The 17,478-nt window shown below is 49.6% G+C and overlaps 1 protein-coding gene across 2 annotated transcripts in view; it reads left to right on the forward strand.

Annotated features, from left to right (window-relative positions):
- LOC119337424 (1,4-alpha-glucan-branching enzyme 3, chloroplastic/amyloplastic-like) overlaps positions 1 to 7,451 on the forward strand; it is a 33,649-nt gene extending 26,198 nt beyond the window's left edge. For both annotated transcript variants that reach the window (XM_037609552.1, XM_037609553.1), the window contains exons 19-22: positions 5,662 to 5,747; positions 5,855 to 5,909; positions 5,981 to 6,116; positions 6,678 to 7,451. In XM_037609552.1, coding sequence (XP_037465449.1) covers positions 5,662 to 5,747; positions 5,855 to 5,909; positions 5,981 to 6,013 — 174 coding nt within the window. In that variant the 3' untranslated portion in view covers positions 6,014 to 6,116; positions 6,678 to 7,451. The remainder of the gene's footprint in view (positions 1 to 5,661; positions 5,748 to 5,854; positions 5,910 to 5,980; positions 6,117 to 6,677) is intronic.
- The last annotated feature ends 10,027 nt before the right edge of the window (positions 7,452 to 17,478 follow it).

A 17,478-nucleotide genomic window follows, 5' to 3' on the forward strand; every position in this document is an offset into this window, starting at 1 on the left:
CGGGCCGCTGCAGCTGCCGTGGCAGCCGCCATCCCCGACGCCCTCCGTCGCCCCCGCCTTGCCGCTGCCGCAGCAGCTGCAGCCGCCGCCGCCACCAGCCACCTTCGGACTGGCCCTTTCGACAACGGCGGCCGGGGTATCCATCCACCAGGTGCGGTTTCCCTCGTCGCCGTCCCCGTTACCGGCTTGGTTGGTCGGATCGTCGCCGCCGGTCTACACGATGGCCCCGGGTCAGCCGCACGTCACGTCTATGCCGGCGTCGCCTCTGCAGTTCGGCGGCCCCTCCAGTTCCGCTGGTCCCTACGACGGCGTCGACCGGCCTCTGTTCCAGGGGGGCCCTTAATGCCCACCTACTCGGCGCCGTCCTCCTCGTAGCTCCGCGCCGACGAGGCGTACCCCCGCCCCCCCATCGGCCACAACCACACGCCGCCGTGCTTCTCCAAGCTCGAGTTCGCCACCTACGACGGCACCGAGGACCCCCTGAATTGGCTTAACCAGTGTGACCAGTTTTTCAGGGGGCAGCACACACTAGCGTCTGACCGCACCTGGCTCGCCTCCTATCACCTCCGGGGCGCAGCGCAGACATGGTATTACGCCCTCGAACAGGACGAGTGCGACATGCCCCCATGGGAGCGTTTTCGTGAGCTATGCCTCTTACGATTCGGGCCACCAATTCGCGGGAGCCGCCTGGTGGAGCTTGGGCGTTTGCCTTTCACTTCCACGGTGCAAGACTTTGCCGACCGCTTTCAGGCCGTGGCTTGCCACGCGCCCGGCGTTACGGCTCGCCAGCGGGCCAAGCTGTTTGTTGGCGGGCTGCCAGATCATATCCGCGTGGACATGGAGATGCGCGGGCCATAGGACCTCCAGACGTCCATGTATTATGCCCGGGCCTTCAAGCGACGCACGGTGGCCATGTAGCAGGCACTACCGTCCCGGGGCGCCCGCCAGCCTCCTCGGCCGCCGCCACCACCAGCGCAGCGGCGCCCTGCCCCGGCTCGAGCGGCGCCCCAACGCCCCGGCTGCGCCTCGCCCGTCCCGTCGGCTCACACCGACCGAACAGCTCGAGCGTCGTCGTCAGGGGCTATGCTACAACTACGACGAGCCCTGCGTGCCGGGCCACGTCTGCCTGCGGCTCTTCTACTTGGAGGTTGTGGACTATGTCGAGGAGGACACCATCGAGGGCCTCGACGCCCTCGAGGCCGCGGATGTCGCGCCGGCCCCTGCTCCTGCGATTGCACTCGTTGTCTCCCTCCATGCCCTAGCGGGTATACGAGCGGAGAAGACTATGCTGCTGCCGGTGATGATCCACGGCGAGCGCCTCCTGGCTCTGATGGATACGGGCTCCACCCATAACTTTCTGCCCGCGTCGACCATGCGCCACCTGGCACTCCAGCCGACGGGCGGGGAGCAACCCCGGGTCACCGACGCTAACAGTGATCGCCTCCACTGTCACAGGATTGCGCGGCTATGTCCCCATCAGCGTCGGCGACGAGCACTTCCACCATCACATGCGTCGGCATCGACTTGGGCTGCTTTGATTTTATCCTCAGCGTCGGCTTTTTGCGGACTCTGGGTCCCATCCTCTGCGACTTCGACGCCATGACGATGGTCTTCTGGCGCCTGGGTCGCCGCGTCCGGTGGGAGGGCGTGGGTGGCCCTTCCTCAGCAGAGCCCCACCCACAGCTGACGGAGGCCGCCGCTGAGCCCGAGCAGCCCCTGTTGGCTCGTCTCTTGCAGCAGCACAACGACCTCTTCGACGAGCCCCAGGGTCTCCTGCCAGCCCGGGTCTACGACCACCGCATCCACCTGCTCCCTGGCACAGCTCCCGTGGCGGTCCGTCCATACCGCTACCCCCAGCTGCAGAAGGACGAGCTGGAGCGGCAGTGCGCGGTCATGCTTGCCCTGGGCATCATCCGGATCTCGACCTCACCGTTCTCGGCGCCGTAAGGCAGACGACACGCGGCGCTTCTGCATCGACTATTGTGCTCTTAACGCCAGGACGCTCAAGGACAAATTTCCCATTCCGGTCGTGGATGAACTCCTGGACGAGCTACATGGGGCACGCTTCTTCACCAAGCTCAACCTCTGTTCGGGATATCACCAGGTGCGGATGCACCCGGATGATGTCGCGAAGACGGCCTTCCGCACCCATCACAACCACTTCAAGTTCTTGGTGATGCCCTTTGGCCTCTCCAATGCCCCGGCGACATTTCAGGCTTTGATGAACGATGTCCTCCGCCCCTACTTGCGCCGGTTTGTGCTTGTTTTCTTTGATGACATTCTTATTTACAGCTCGTCCTGGGCGGAGCACCTACAACATGTGGCCATTGTCTTCAATGAGCTTCGAGCGCACCATCTGCACCTCAAGCGCTTGAAGTGCTCGTTTGGTACGACATCGGTCGCCTACCTCGACCACGTCATCTCGGCGGAGGATGTCGCCATGGATGCCGACAAGGTGGCGGCCGTCGTGGCATGGCCAACGCCACAGTCGCCGCGGGCCCTACACGGCTTCCTCGGCCTCGCGGGCTACTACCGGAAGTTCATCCGGGAGTTCGGCCTCATCGCGGCTCCACTTACGCGCCTACTCCGCCGCGATGCCTTCTCATGGGATACGGAGGCGACTGAGGCGTTCGAGACCCTCAAGCAGGCCCTCACTACGGGGCCGGTCCTCCAGATGCCTGACTTCGACAAGCTCTTCATGGTGGACTACGACGCCTCGGGCGTGGGGTTTGGCGCTGTCCTACATCAGGGCGACGGGCCACTCGCGTTCTTCAGCAGGCCCCTTTGCCGCGCGCCACCACAAACTCGCGGCTTACGAGCGGGAGCTCATCGGCTTGGTGCAGGCGGTGCGCCACTGGCGGCGTATCTGTGGGGGCGGTTGTTCCGTATTCGCACGGACCACTACAGCCTCAAGTTTCTGCTGGACCAGCGCCTCTCCGCCATGCTGCAACATCAGTGGATCAGCAAGCTCTTCGGCTTCGACTTCATCGTTGAGTACTGTTTGGGTCGCCTCAACACCGCGGCGGACGCGTTGTCCCGCACTGACCTTGACATGGACGCCGTCGACTCCGCGGGGGCGGTCCTCTGCATCTGCTCGGGACCCTCTTTTGCCTTCACCGACGACATCCGCCGAGCTACCGCTAGCGCCACGGACGCGCAGCTCCTCCGTCAGCGCCTCGCGGATGGCGACCTGGAGGAGCCATGGCGGTTGGCCGACGGTCTGCTTTTGCACGGGCGCCGGCTCTTCGTGCCAGATCATGGCGACCTTCGTCACCAGGCCCTGCTGCTGGCCCACTTGACCGGCCACGAGGGCGTGCAGAAGACCCTACACCGTCTCCGGGCAGATTTCTACATCCCCGGCGATCCTGCGCTGGTGCGGGACTGGGTGCGGTCTTGCGTGACGTGCCAGCGCAACAAGACGGAGACGCTGCAGCCGGCGGGGCTGCTACAGCCCCTTGAGGTGCCCTCTCAGGTCTGGGCCGACATCCCCATGGACTTCATCGAGGGCCTCCCCAAGGTGGGCGGCAAGTCCGTCATCCTTACGGTGGTCGACCACTTCTTCAAGTATGCGCACTTCATCGCGCTCGGTCATCCCTACACCGCCACCTCCGTCGCGCTGGCCTTCTTCGACGGCATCGTCCGCCTCCACGGGTTTCCGTCCTCGATCGTCAGTGACCGCGACCCGGTGTTCACCGGACATGTCTGGCGTGATATGTTTCGGATGACAGGCGTGAAGTTGCGCCTCAGTACGGCATTCCACCCCCCGACGGACGGCCAATCCGAGGTGGTCAACAAGGTGATTGCTATGTACTTACGTTGTGTTACAGGTGATCGCCCACGTGCGTGGGTCGACTGGCTCTCTTGGGCGGAGTACTGCTACAACACCTCCTACCACTCCGCCCTGCGTGCCACGCCCTTCGAGGTGGTCTACGGTCGTCCTCTGCCACCCATCTTGCCGTTCCAGCCTGAGACGGCCCGGACCGAGGCGGCGGCCGAGCTTCTCCGCGGCAGGGATGAGATCCTTGCTGAGGTGCGCCAGCGTCTCCTCCAGGCCTAGCAGCTGTCCAAGAAGTACTACGACGCCCACCACCTCGAGGCGGAGTTCGCGGTGGGCGACTGGGTGTGGCTGCGTCTACTTCACCGCTCTACGCAGTCACTGGACCCGTGCGCAAAGCACAACCTGGGTCCCCGCTATGCGGGGCCGTTTTCGGTGTTGGAGCGCATCGGCAACGTCGCCTACCGCCTTCAGCTACCTTCGGGCGCTCGCATCCACGATGTTTTCCATGTGGGCTTGTTGAAGCCTTTCCGCGGCGAGCCACCGGTGGCCACGCCTGATCTTCCTCCAACCTCCAAGGGTCGTCTACTTCCTGGTCCAGCGAAGGTTTTGAAGGCCCAGCAGAGCCGGGGTGCGTGGCGCTTGTTGATTCAGTGGCAGGGACTTCTGGAGGAGGACGCCACTCGGGAGCACCTCGACGAGTTCCGCAAGCATTTTCCCGACTTTCAGCTCGAGGACGAGCTGTTTGCGCAGGCGGGGAGAGATGTTATGACCGGCATACGCTATAGCCGGAGGAGGCCTCATGGCGCAGGCAGTTAGGGGCCCAGCCCAAGTTATCTTATTGTGTTAGGGGCTTAGCCCAATTATCTTATTAGGAGGATTATATAAACTCATGTACGGACCCGTTTTGAGATTAAGCAGAAGCAATCATATTTGCTTGGCTTCCTGAAGAGAGCCGGGAGACCTAACCCTAGCCGCCGCCCCCTGCGCCCTCTCTCCCTCTCATGTGCGCGGCGACGGCGCCCCAGCGCCGGCGGCCTCGCCTTCCCCCACACCAACCTCCCTTCCACCCCTATAACCTAAGAGCTCGTCCTGGTAGGGACCTGGTTCCTATCAATCTTAAATCTCTGCATCATGTCTATCTTAATTGAAAATAACTCATTTTTTTTTTCTAAACATAGTCTTATACCACAAAGTGAGGGAAACTGGGAGAACATTTTATCATGTACTCCCTCCATCCCAAAATGTAAGATGTAGTGTCAAAAAACGTCTTACATTATGGGACGGAGGGAGTAGCATGGTACGAGCTATTACATCTACAAAGCTGTAGTGCTAACAACATATTATGTCACAGCCCTAGATAAGAGAAAGTGTTGCTTTTGTGGTCATAAAAAGTATAGCATGGATATAGTGGAGCTACCACTATATTATTATTATGGTGAGAATAATATATTTAAATGCCTCACAAATAAATTAAACAATTTAATGCTCAGAATTAACTCCATTTGCTTTGCAGATGAAATGCATAGAATCTCAGTTTGATGCAAATACTTGCTAACATCAGATTTAGTTCTGTTACTATCTCATACTCCCTCTGCCAAATTATAGTGCGTATACTTCAGATTTATAAAAATGTATCGACATTTTTTCTATAAACTTCGTCAAAGTTCACAAAGTTTGAATAGAAAAATATAGTATATGCACTATATAATTTGGAAAGGAGGGAGTATGTCTGTATAGATGTTACCATATCTCTCATCTTTTGTCTAGAATAACACCATTTATTCAGTTCAGGAAGCAATTCATTCCGAAACAATGAACTCATATGCTTCAAGAACTAGTATTATTATGTTAATATGTATTCACCTTTTTTTACATTTAACCAGCTTATCTTAAACACGGATGAAACTAAATACGGTGGCCGTGGGGAACTCAAGAGTAGTCAGTATATGAAAAAGACTAGTGACAGAAGGTATTATTGGCAGCAACTGGATAATCTATGCTTTTGTTTGCTGTTCTTTATGGTTGTATTAGTACTGTGCATCTAACCTAAGCTGCCAATAACACCATTTTGTCTAGAGCTGATGGCTGTCGCAACTCCTTGGAATTGGCATTAGCATCTAGAAGTGCTCAGGTATGTAGATTACAAGGACTATTAGCCTGTATGACAGATACGCATATCTTAAAAAAAGAACACATTTTCAGGTATACAAGTTGGTCCGAATCTTGAGAATATAGGCTGTCGACAATAATTACTGTGACATACCAAATGATCAATGTCCTCCGAAGATGGACTATCATTGCCAATGTTCAAGTTGGAAACATGGGTGACGAAAATGAGGTATGTGCAGTGCGTTGCTAGAAATTTTAACATTATAGTTTTTTTTAAAATAAGAAATATTTTCACTAGCTAAGTACTCCGTGCGTAGCTACAAATTTTAACATTGTAGTTATGCCTAAATAAGAAATATTTTCACTTAGACTAACATTTATCTGTTCATACCATGTTTTATAGTTCGATATTGTGAATAGTCGCAGCACCTATGTTCTTGTACTGAATATTGCTAGTTAGTCGAGCGGATCATTTTTGGCTTTTAATATAAGCCGGGCTTAGACCTACTTTCTAATGAAATAATGTCGATGGTCTAGCAGAAATAAATAACACATACGGCATGCACACATGCACACACAGAGTCTGGTGCAGACCCTTAATTGTTTGCAATTATGGAAATCACTTCTGTTTAACATATGCAGACTTCAATTAAATGCATGGCTGATCTTTGTTTCACCTTCAAGTACAAAATAGAAATATGTGTGCACAACTTATTTTTGTACACACATGTCAATATAGTACGTAATTTGGTATTACACATTTAACAGCTTTAATTTATCACCTTCACAGATTGGAGGCAGCATACAAGTCAAGCTCCCCCAGCGCGGCAAGCTCAGTGAAAAGCTTTGACTGTGCTATAAATTCTGGCCATGAGCAAGTTCTCACAAATAAAACATGCCATTTCAGCTACAGTACACCTGGTGCTTGCCCGGATCTTGAAAGGACCCCGCTAGCCCCTGATGGCATTTGCTAACCCCCTGATGGCATTTTATGTGTACTGGGTGAGACAGGGGGTGGCATTTTATGTGTACAGTTTGTTTGAATTCCGGGAGATTTTGGCAGAAAACTGCCACCGTCAGATCTAGATCTGATGGCTCTGGGGGCGTTCGCCAGGATAGATCTGACGGCTCTGGGGGTGTTCGCCAGGATTTTGGTCCCTTGGATAACATTTCCCTCATGAAATCACCTCATTCCAGATATAATGGTTAACTCCCCATAGGTAGAGCATGGATGCGCGTGGGCTGCCCGATTGACGATGTACGGTTCAGATCGAGCATAGTGGAGCAATGTGTTGGATTTGTTACAACGGTGGTTTAATTTTAACTATAAGCTTCACAGTCGGTCGATCGGAAAGGAATGGAGCAGATGATCTGCAGCAACTATTGTTGACGTTAGTATTGGGAAAGCTAATAATTCACTTAGCTAGTCTCATCTTTGTGCAAAGAGAACTTGAACATCAAGAGTAGGTTCGATGTTTGCAGGAGAGACGAATAAGGTAGCGCTGCATGTTGTTTTTCTGTAGAGCTTACCAGCAGTTTAATAAAAGCGATGTTTGTTCATTTATGACTTAAGTTTCCGGTGCTCATATTTTTGGTTGGAAGACTCAATGCAGCAAAGTCATTTTGTGTGGTTGCGTCACTTACGGTACTAGTAAATTGTACGTGCAATAAAAGCATGGAAAAATACATTTGAATATGTATTTCCTTCCGTAGAATTGTATTGGACAAGAATTAACTTAGTTCTTATCTCTCTAGAATCCAGATTGTTCTGGTCTCTTTATTATTGGAGTATCAAATAAGCATGTGAAAAGATGTTTCTAGAACACATTTTTTTTAGGGGAAGACTTCATCGAAAACCACACAAGGTGGGATACAAGTTTGGTCATGAGGTTGGCCTAACCATACCGTGCTGTAGCCTAAGAGAATGTTTGGCTAAAGCGTGTGCCTCATAATTAAGGACACGACTTTTGAAAGTAAAATTACAATTAAAAAGCAAAGATTGCAGCTTGATCTCTCTGATAATGGCTCCAGTGCTCCCCATTGCCCCACTATTGGTGTCACCCACAGCTTGTTTAGAGTCAGAAGCTATCACCAGGTTTTGAACATTTAGATCAGCCGCTAATGCTAGCGCCTCCCTGCAAGGCTATGACCTCCAGTGCAGCCGGATCATGCATCCCATCAATAACTAGAGCTAAACTACCCAAATAGTTTCCAGAGCCATCTCTACAAACAGCCACGGCTGATCCACGTCTTGCAAAATGAACTCCCGCATCAACATGCACCTCGCAATAACCTTCAGGTGGAGCTTTAGGTCTCGTCACCGGGACGCCCATAGGGGCCGCTGTGGTTCTTGCATGCGGCAGCACCACATCCTTTGTCATAGTTAACTCCTGAAGATAGCGCTCAATGAAGCTGGATATCGCCTGTGGACTCTGAAAAACCCCCTCATGGATTGCTTTCCGCCTCACTGCCCAGATAGCCCACAAAGTCACAGAGAGCTTAACAAACCGCTCATGGGGTAGAGCTTCCATGTGTGTGAACAACCACTGTTTCGCATGGGGCTCTACAGTTGTCACTATTGCTTGAGCAAGATCCTCATCTACCATAGCCCATGTGCACCTAGACATAGTGCACTCAACCAGAGAGTGTCTCCATGAATCTTCGGCTCCGCAGAAGCCACACACGCTCGAATCAGCCATGTTTCGATGCGCACGAACATCGTTGGTGGGAATAGATTGTTTCGATAATCGCCATAAGAACATCCTGACCTTGCCTGGGACCTGCGTCTTCCATAGTGATTTCCAAGAGGTGGCCTCCCTGGTTGAGCTCGACGGTCCAGGCGAGCCTTCCAGCCATGCCTCCCTTCGCTGCCGGGTCGCCACCAACATATTGTACGCCGATCTTACTGTAAAGTTTCCACTTTTCTCAAAATGCCAACACCAGAAGTCTGGAGTATTCCTGGTGCATAAGGGGATACCCATTATCACATGTACGTCCATTGGCATAAAAATCTCAGCGATCCTTTGTTTGTCCCACGAGGCTGTTGTTGCGTCAATTAGTTCAGAAACCATTGAAGGTGGTTTGGGTGACAGGCAGTCGTAGGGCCTCATCATTTCATCCCTGGGGAGCCAGTTCTCATTCCATACGCTTGTGGATTGGCAGTTTCCAATGCGTTTTATCAATCCAATCTTTAACGTATCTCTTCCTTCCACCACAGCGCGCCAAATTTGGCTTGGGTGACCCCCAAGCGTTGCTTCCAGAATCGAGGAGTTGGGATAGTATATACTCTTTAGAATTCTTGCACATAGAGAATCTGGATTTTGCAAAAGTCACCATGCTTGCCTGGCCAACATGGCCATGTTAAATAACTCGAAATCCTTCAAGCCCAGTCCCCCCATACTCTTTGGCTGCGTCATGGTTTTCCACGACACCCAATGTGGCTTGCGCTTTCCATTCTTACTTCCCCACCAGAATTTTCTGATCAACATGTTTAGATGCTCACAGAGACCTCTTGGGAGCTTGAGGCATGACATGGAGAAGACCGGAATAGCCTGTGCTACTGACTTCACTAAAACCTCCTTTCCAGCCGAGGACAAAGCGTTTTCTATCCATCCTTGTACCTTGCTCCATCACCGGTCCTTAAGATATTTGAATGCACCATTTTTTGAGCTGCCAATATCGGACGGCATACCCAAGTATTTTTCATTCAAAGTTCCGTTAGGAACATTCAGTAAGTTTTTGACTTCTAACCTTGTATTCTCAGGCACCCCCTTGCTGAAGAAGATGGATGATTTAGTGTGATTGATCCTTTGTCCGGAAGCTTGACAATATTGGTCTAACACTAGGTTCACCTCTTGAGCTTCCCCATTATTTGCCTTAAAGAACAGCAGGCTGTCATCGGCGAATAAAAGATGGTTTACCGATGGCGCTGACGGTGCCACTTGTATCCCATGCAATCTGGATGACTCTCTGGATTTTAGTAGGCACGAAAGGCCCTCTGCTGCCAGCACGAACAAATATGGAGAAATTGGGTCCCCTTGTCTTATCCCTCTTGATGGAATGAATTCATGAATTCTTCTAGTTTCTTCCCATTAAACATGACAGAGAATTTTACAGTCGTAACAAGGTTCATGACAATACTTACCCATCTCTTGTTAAAACCCAACTTAAGCATGATTGCCCGTAAGTAACTTGATTCAACTCTGTCATAGGCCTTCATCATGTCAAGTTTTAGCGCGCAAGCCTGGTGTTTCTTTGCTTTATTCCTCTTCATGAAATGTAAGCATTCATATGCGGTTATGATGTTGTCAGTGATCAATCTTCCTGGGACAAAAGCTGATTGCTCCTCTGAAATTATTTCCGGTAGCACCAGACGGTTTGCAATCACTTTGGAGGCAATTTTATACAAAACATTGCATAAACTAATAGGCTTGAACTGGGATAACAAAGTTGGATTTTTTACCTTAGGTATTAGGACCAATATTGTATCATTAATACTCTCTGCTGATTCGGTCCCTTCAACAATTCTCAACACTGCGGAAGTTACATCCTCTCCACATAACTCCAAATGACGGTGGAAGAAGTGAGCTGGAAACCCGTCCGGACCGGGGGCTTTGGTTGGGAACATCTGAAACAACGTTGTCTTCACTTCTTTTTGGGTATAAGGAGCATTTAGCATTTCGTTCATATCTAATGTGACCTTGTTTGGGACCGTTTGAAGAACCTGCTCCATCCCCTGAACCCCTTCTGAGTTGTATAATTCTTTATAAAATGAGGTTGCCATCTCCTCCATCTTGGCTGAGTTTTCTGTCAACTGGCCATCACTACGAAGGAGTGATTTGATGCTGTTCTTCCGCCTGCGTCTACACGCCCTCAAGTGGAAGAAGTATGTATTTTTGTCCCCGTGGACTAGCCAATCAATGCAAGCTCTTTGCCTCCAAAGCATCTCTTCTCTATGGAATAGTTCCACCAGCCGACCGCTGATCTTTATTTCTGCATGTGTTGGCCCCGCTCTTCCTTGTGCCTCATGCAACTGCTGCAGCTCACTCCGCAATTGAGCGATCTTCCTTCGCACGTTCCCAAAGTGGTTTCTGTCCCATGCAGATAGATCTCCCGATACGCGCGACAGCCGCTCATGCATTGATTGCACCAAAACCCCTTCTGTCTGTGTCCACCCAGCTTGCAACACCGCCACAAGTGTTGGATCCCTCTCCCAGCAAGTTTCGTATCTGAAAGGTTTAGGGCCCCTCTTGCTTGCTGGTTTGTCCTCATACCGCAGCAGATAGGTACATGGTTAGAAGATGTCGCGTTCTTGTGTTCCACTACCAGAGACGGGAAGGCCAAGAGCCATGCAGTGTTTGCCACACACCTGTATAGCCTTACTCTCGTGTATGTTCCTCCTGTCACCTTTTTTTCAAAAGTCCAATCAGTTCCGGTGTAGCCTACATCAGCAAGGCCACAAGTGTCCAGTGCATCCCGAAAGGCGTCCATCTAGGCCTGACTGCGTTGGCCTACTCCATTGTGTTCATGAGCATGAATAACTTCGTTAAAATCTCCCATCACCACCCACGACAAATTGCTAGCACCAGCTATTCCCCGGAGGGTGTCCCACGTTTTGTATCTCTCATTTACTTGTGCCTCGCCATACACAAAGGTCACCCTTGTTTGAGATTCAACAAGCTCATCGACGATGACATCAATATGATATTAGGAGTACCCTATAACTTCAACCTTTATTTCATCTTTTCAGAAAATACCAAGCCCACCACTTCTACCACAACTGCTAACTGCAAAACTTTTATCAAAACCTAGAGTTCCTACTAAATTCTCCACTCTGGAGCCCTCTATCTGAGTTTCTAGAATGCATACAATAGAGGGGGCATGTTGCTTTGTTAGATCACGAAGCTCATGAATTGTCGCGGGTTTGCCAGCCCCACGACAATTCCATGTTAGGATACTCATTGCGCTAGGTGCGATCCCCCTGGGAGGCCCGCCAAACGCGCATCAGTTTTGTTTGTTGGGGTAATCTTCCCTGAGTTCTTTTCGACTTGATCCACCACTGTTTTAGTCCTTTTTGGGTCTTGCTTGGATGGGCTTGGAGGTACTGTAGCCGGCGGAAGTGCGAGAAGATTGCTCCCCTCAACAGAAGCAGCCGGTTCTACCACCGTTTTTCCTTGAGGTTGAACCACCTCTATGGCATCCCTCTTTCTGTTTGCATCAACTTCAGACATTGTTGTATCATGGATGGGATTGCTTGTGGATGAGCTAGGGCCGCCACCTGTCCGGCCTCCACCGCGATGTCCGGTCCGGCCTGACTTGCCTCTGCCCCTGCTGCCTCCTGCATCTCTTCCTTCTCCCGGGCCTCTTCCTGCCCCCCTGAACCACTCGGCACGTAGGTTTTTGAAAACTAGTGCAGAAGGAGGGTGGATACCAGTGCCACATTCCTTGAACAGATGACTCAAATGCCCGCAAACAGCACACCAATCTGGCAGTCGCTCATATTTGACGAGGAAAATCTTCCTCTTCCCCTTCAGTACCAACGATACAACGTTTTTCAGTGGTTTGGTCACATCAGTCTTCACCCTTACTCTGAAGAAATTTCCTTCGAAGTCTTGGGATTTTGGCTCGGCAAATATAAATTCACCAACACTTGATGCTAGTGGTTTGAGCATACGAAACAGGAGGTCTGGGAGGTCGTGGATCTGGATCCATATCTCCACCTTATTCAGCTCAATCGAGGATGGCCTGGTGTATCCATCATAAGGCTCAATCACCACCACTTTTTTTTTGAACGTCCATGGCCCCTCCTCCATGACTCTTTCCCAATCATCTAAGCACGAAAACTGAAGGGTGTAGAGGTTGTCCTCAAGTGGTCGGAACTTAACCTCCTGGGCGAGACCCCATGCGACCCGCATGTTCCTGAAGAACCAATATTGGCTATATGGCTTGTCATGGTGGACTCGCGCGATCGCCATCCATCTGGCTTCCTCTTCTGGTATGTCTCCATCCTCCACAACTATGTCAATAAGATCTTCTTCCTTCAGCCCCGACTCCATCATCTTTTCAACATCGCTCATCGCAGCGTCCGAGCCCGCTGTCGAGCCTGCCATCCTGATCTCTTGTCCGAGAAACCTTGGTTGCCGCGGACAGGAGGACCCCGAGCACTCCTCCACAGCTGGGCGGTCAAGAACCACGGCTCCCGGACCCCCACAATGGTTGAAAGAGGCAGGGGAGCGAGGTCTCCACGTCGATCGCCAAGGCACCGCCGGGAGGAGATGAAACCCTAACTTGAGGGGAGTTTCTAGAACACATGAGATGGTAGAGTTGGGGGTTCAATTAGAAGGCCACGTGGCAGAATCCTGTAAGTTGAAAACTTTATCCAACGGATGGTAATGCTCAGATTTGCCATCTCTCGACCGTTGGATGGAGCATATCCAACGGCTAATATTTGAAGCTATTGGCATACTATATAGTGGTATAGACATCTGAGACCACTAATTTATTCTGAGATTTGTAAGAATGTATGACCCACCTAGATGTATAGCACAAATATATTTTTATCTTTCTTTTAGTCAAATTAGTGTCAGCTTAATGGGCCCAAAGTACACCTTTTGTCATAGAAGATACACATGCATGTCTCTCCTCTCAGTCTACCTGCAGAACAAATTCATAGACTTCTTTCATCTTAGACAATTTAAACCAATCATATCTTTTAAATTATACACTCATTTATGAAACTTTTTATATATTTGGACTCCTCGCTTCAAGAACTTTAAAACTATATGGGGATACATAAAAAGGCATACAATCGCCACATGAATACAATGAACATCATACAGAAGAGCAGCATCCGACTATGGATGAAAACAAATGAAAACCCCGAACGATATCTACCCTGCTAGTCTAGGATGCCGACCAGGAACCTAACCCTTGACCGGGGAAGAAGAAGCAAGAAGAACTTCGAAACAAGCAAGCATCGCTCTTGCATCAAATCATCGCATTACATGTACCTGCAACTGTTGTTGTGGTAATCTGTGAGCCACGAGGACTCGGCAATCTCATTACCATGGGTATCAAGACTAACAAAGTTTAATGGGTATGGAATGGATAAGTGGTGAGGTTGCAGCAAGCACTAAGCATTGTATGGTAGCAAACTTAGGCCCCTCCCAATGCTCCATCTTGTACATGTGCTAAGCCTTCCACGTAGGCAAAAAAATCTGATGTGGCAAGTTATTTAAGAGAAGAGAGATGAGCGTGGTGACCCTAGAAAGAAACAATGCTAAGCACGTGAACCTAGACAAAACATTTAAAGGAAGGAAGCCCACCAATACATGAAGAACTTTAGTTGCTAAATCATTAAATGAAGCAAGCTTAGCAACCATAAGCTAAGCACCTATGCATTGGGGAGTATAGTTGCTAAGATATTTAATGTGCTTAGCACCTCATCTAAGCACCCATGCATCAGCAGCAGCCTTACGAGTACAAGACAAGAAGAGTAAACTACGCATAACGGTCACAACTAGTAATGATCAATAAGTGATCCTGTATTACTTACTAGTCAAACATAACCCCATCGTGTTCTCTTCCCAAACTCCCTCGAAAAGAGACGATCATGGTTACGCACGCGGTTGGTGTATTTTATTCGAAGTTAAGTGTCAAGTTCTCTACAAATCGGATATTATAAATTTTCGAGTCGCCACATAACGCGAGCACGACTTTCGAAAAGATTTAACACTGCATGGGTGCTCCAAGTGGTCCGTTATAAATTACCACGCGCATCCGATGGATCATCCTCACACCATGAAGGACACGATGCTTACGATAAGGAATTCTGGTGGACCCGCCTCTCATCAAAGGTAAACTAGACCAGCAAGACCGCCCGCTGTGCCAACAATCCCGATAGAAGCCGCGTATCCCGTTCTCAGGGGACGACCGTATGAGCACATCGTACAACAACTGAGACCTGAGTTGCCCCGAGGGAAGCAGCAAACGACTCTATTTTGGACTAACACCATCGGCACTGGCCCACCTATATTATGTGGAATAAAGAATCCTCGGGTTCATGACGCCCTATGAGTTAATTAATTAATTCAATATTATTATGTTGGCAAATTTTAAAACCAATGTTGGGCCTTGCTGGAAGAGTTCTTTCCTAAGCGATTGGTTAGGGGGTCCCCATATACCCACATGTGTTAGGAGTGCCCATCAAGGAACATAACACCGGTATGACGGAAATTAGGGCGGCAAGAGTGGAACAAAAAACCAAGCAAAAGGTTGAGCCTTCCACCCTTTACCAAGTATATAAATGCATTAATTAAATAGAGATATTGTGATATCCCATGATAACCATGTCGCAACATGGAACAACCTGCACTGCACCTGCAACTAGCAACGCTATAAGAGGGGCTGAGCAAAGCGGTAACATAGCCAAACAACAGTTTGCTGGGAGGGTGGAAAAGGTTAGATGTTGTATCATGGCAATTTGTGAGGCTTGACAAACAGGTGATAGGTAGCGCGACATAGCGATAGCATCGAGACAACTAGCAAGCAAAGATAGTAGTGATATCCAAGGTAATGGTCATCTTGCCTGAAATCCCACTAGAAAGAAGATCGAATCCATGAAGTAGCCGAACGGGCATAGTCGAACGAATCCTCACACTCCGAAACGCTATCGGAACTATCAGGAAGAAGCACAACCGGAAAGAAGCAAACAACGTGGTAAACATACAAACATAATCATGGCATGATGCACAATCAAGTATGATGCATGTCCATTTTAATGAGGCATGACATGGCAAAGTGCAACAGACGATACTACAAATTAAGTGAACAAAACCCCACATTCTAATTATTTAGTTCACTCTCATTTATGCTTTCATCAACTCTAAATGTTGGTTAACATGGCAAGAGGTGAAGCATAATTAATCTACCTATCTAGGCAATTTAAATAAGTCGAAAACAACAAACAACAATTCTAGAAAATCCCCATGTGTAATTTTTGAATTTGCTACTGTTCTGCCTAAAACCATATTTTAGAGTTGTTAAGCATGCAAAATAAGTGTGCCATGTTAAACTATGCATTTTTCTAGGCATTTACATATAGAGTTTATTTAATTTGGAGCTACGGTTAGCTACTTACAAAACAAACCATTTTAACATGCCATTTATGCAAATTAATTCAAACAACACGTTTAACCATTTTAAACATGGATGAAAGTTGGATATTGTGAAAGTGAAACTATACAAAATTCTAAGCATTTTGCATATATGATTTGTTTAATTTGGACGCATGTATATTTAGTTATTAACAATACAAAATAGGGGGCATTTTCTGTAAGTATGCATGCACTGGAAAATGATAAATCAACAGAGCAGAGAAAAAACATGTTTGGGCCAGAAGCAGCATAGTGCAACGGTCCAGCAACGAATGAGGCCCAAGTGTGTGCAGTGTGTGCATATGGAATAACAAAAAACAACAACAAAAGAAAGAAAAGGAGAAAAAGAAACTTGGGGGTCCATCAAGGACAGAGCCACATATTGAAGACGTGACACATACGCTTGCCCTCTCTGGCTACAGCTTGGCGTGTTCGGTGCGTCGGTGTTTGGTGGTTTCCTAAGGCGGCACGCTTCATAGTCGAGGTAGCCTTGTGCTAGGATTTATTCCTCTTTGTTTTCGTACTCGGCTTCGGGTTGGTGGCGTTCTCGCCACCCACTCGGTTGTCGTTTGTTTTCCTTTTGGCTTGTTTGTTTGGGGATTTCTTCACCACCACCAAGTATTGGTTCGGCGGTTCAGACTATATATAAAGTTGATACATGTAGTTTAGGATCGGCATTATATGGGAGCTGCCCATCACTTTGTATTGTTCGGCCTTGTACTTCGTTCGGTGTTTGCTTTATATATAAAGCGAAGCAAAAGCCTGTTTTGAGAAGCTGTTTGTGGATTTTCCCATCACGTTGTATCGGTTCGGCCGTTCAGACTTTATATATAAAGCTGGGCAAATGCTTGTTTCGTGTAAGGTGTTTCTCGAAGAAGAAAAATTAAAAGTATCCTGGACGTACATGATTCTCTTAGCTACCGCCGGATCTTCTCTTGTCCAAGATCCAAGACGCAGAAAACAATGTTAGAACCAGTGGGCGTGTGAGATCTAAGTCCATCATCATCATGTCACATCCTCCACATCGACGGCGTTGATTCGTGGCGAATTCGGAGGCCCCAACGGGGCGAGCACGTCACCGCTTGACCCTTTCCCCTCGAGGCGCTGCCGCCGTGGTCACGCCTCTGACCCATGAGCCCGATCCCAAACCCGAGACACAGCCAGCATTAAAACAAAAGCAGTCCAGTCCAGAGGCCGTTTTTCTCCGCACGGCAAGCCACCCCCTCGCCTCAGGTCGTCGTCATCGATCACACCCAGCTTCCAACCATCCGACTCCCTCACTCCGTCCGCTCAATTAAGAGATCTCCCCTCTCCCCGCCCCTTCTCGCGCGCGCTCCCGTGCTCCATCGCCCCCTTTTCCGTCCGTTTCCGACCGCCCCCCGGAAAGCTCCAGAAAACCCGTGCGCCGGCGCGCCGGCCCTCCCCCCTCTATAACCC

The sequence above is a fragment of the Triticum dicoccoides genome, chromosome 7B, assembly GCF_002162155.2.
Source record: "Triticum dicoccoides isolate Atlit2015 ecotype Zavitan chromosome 7B, WEW_v2.0, whole genome shotgun sequence".
Classification (NCBI taxonomy): domain Eukaryota; kingdom Viridiplantae; phylum Streptophyta; class Magnoliopsida; order Poales; family Poaceae; genus Triticum; species Triticum dicoccoides.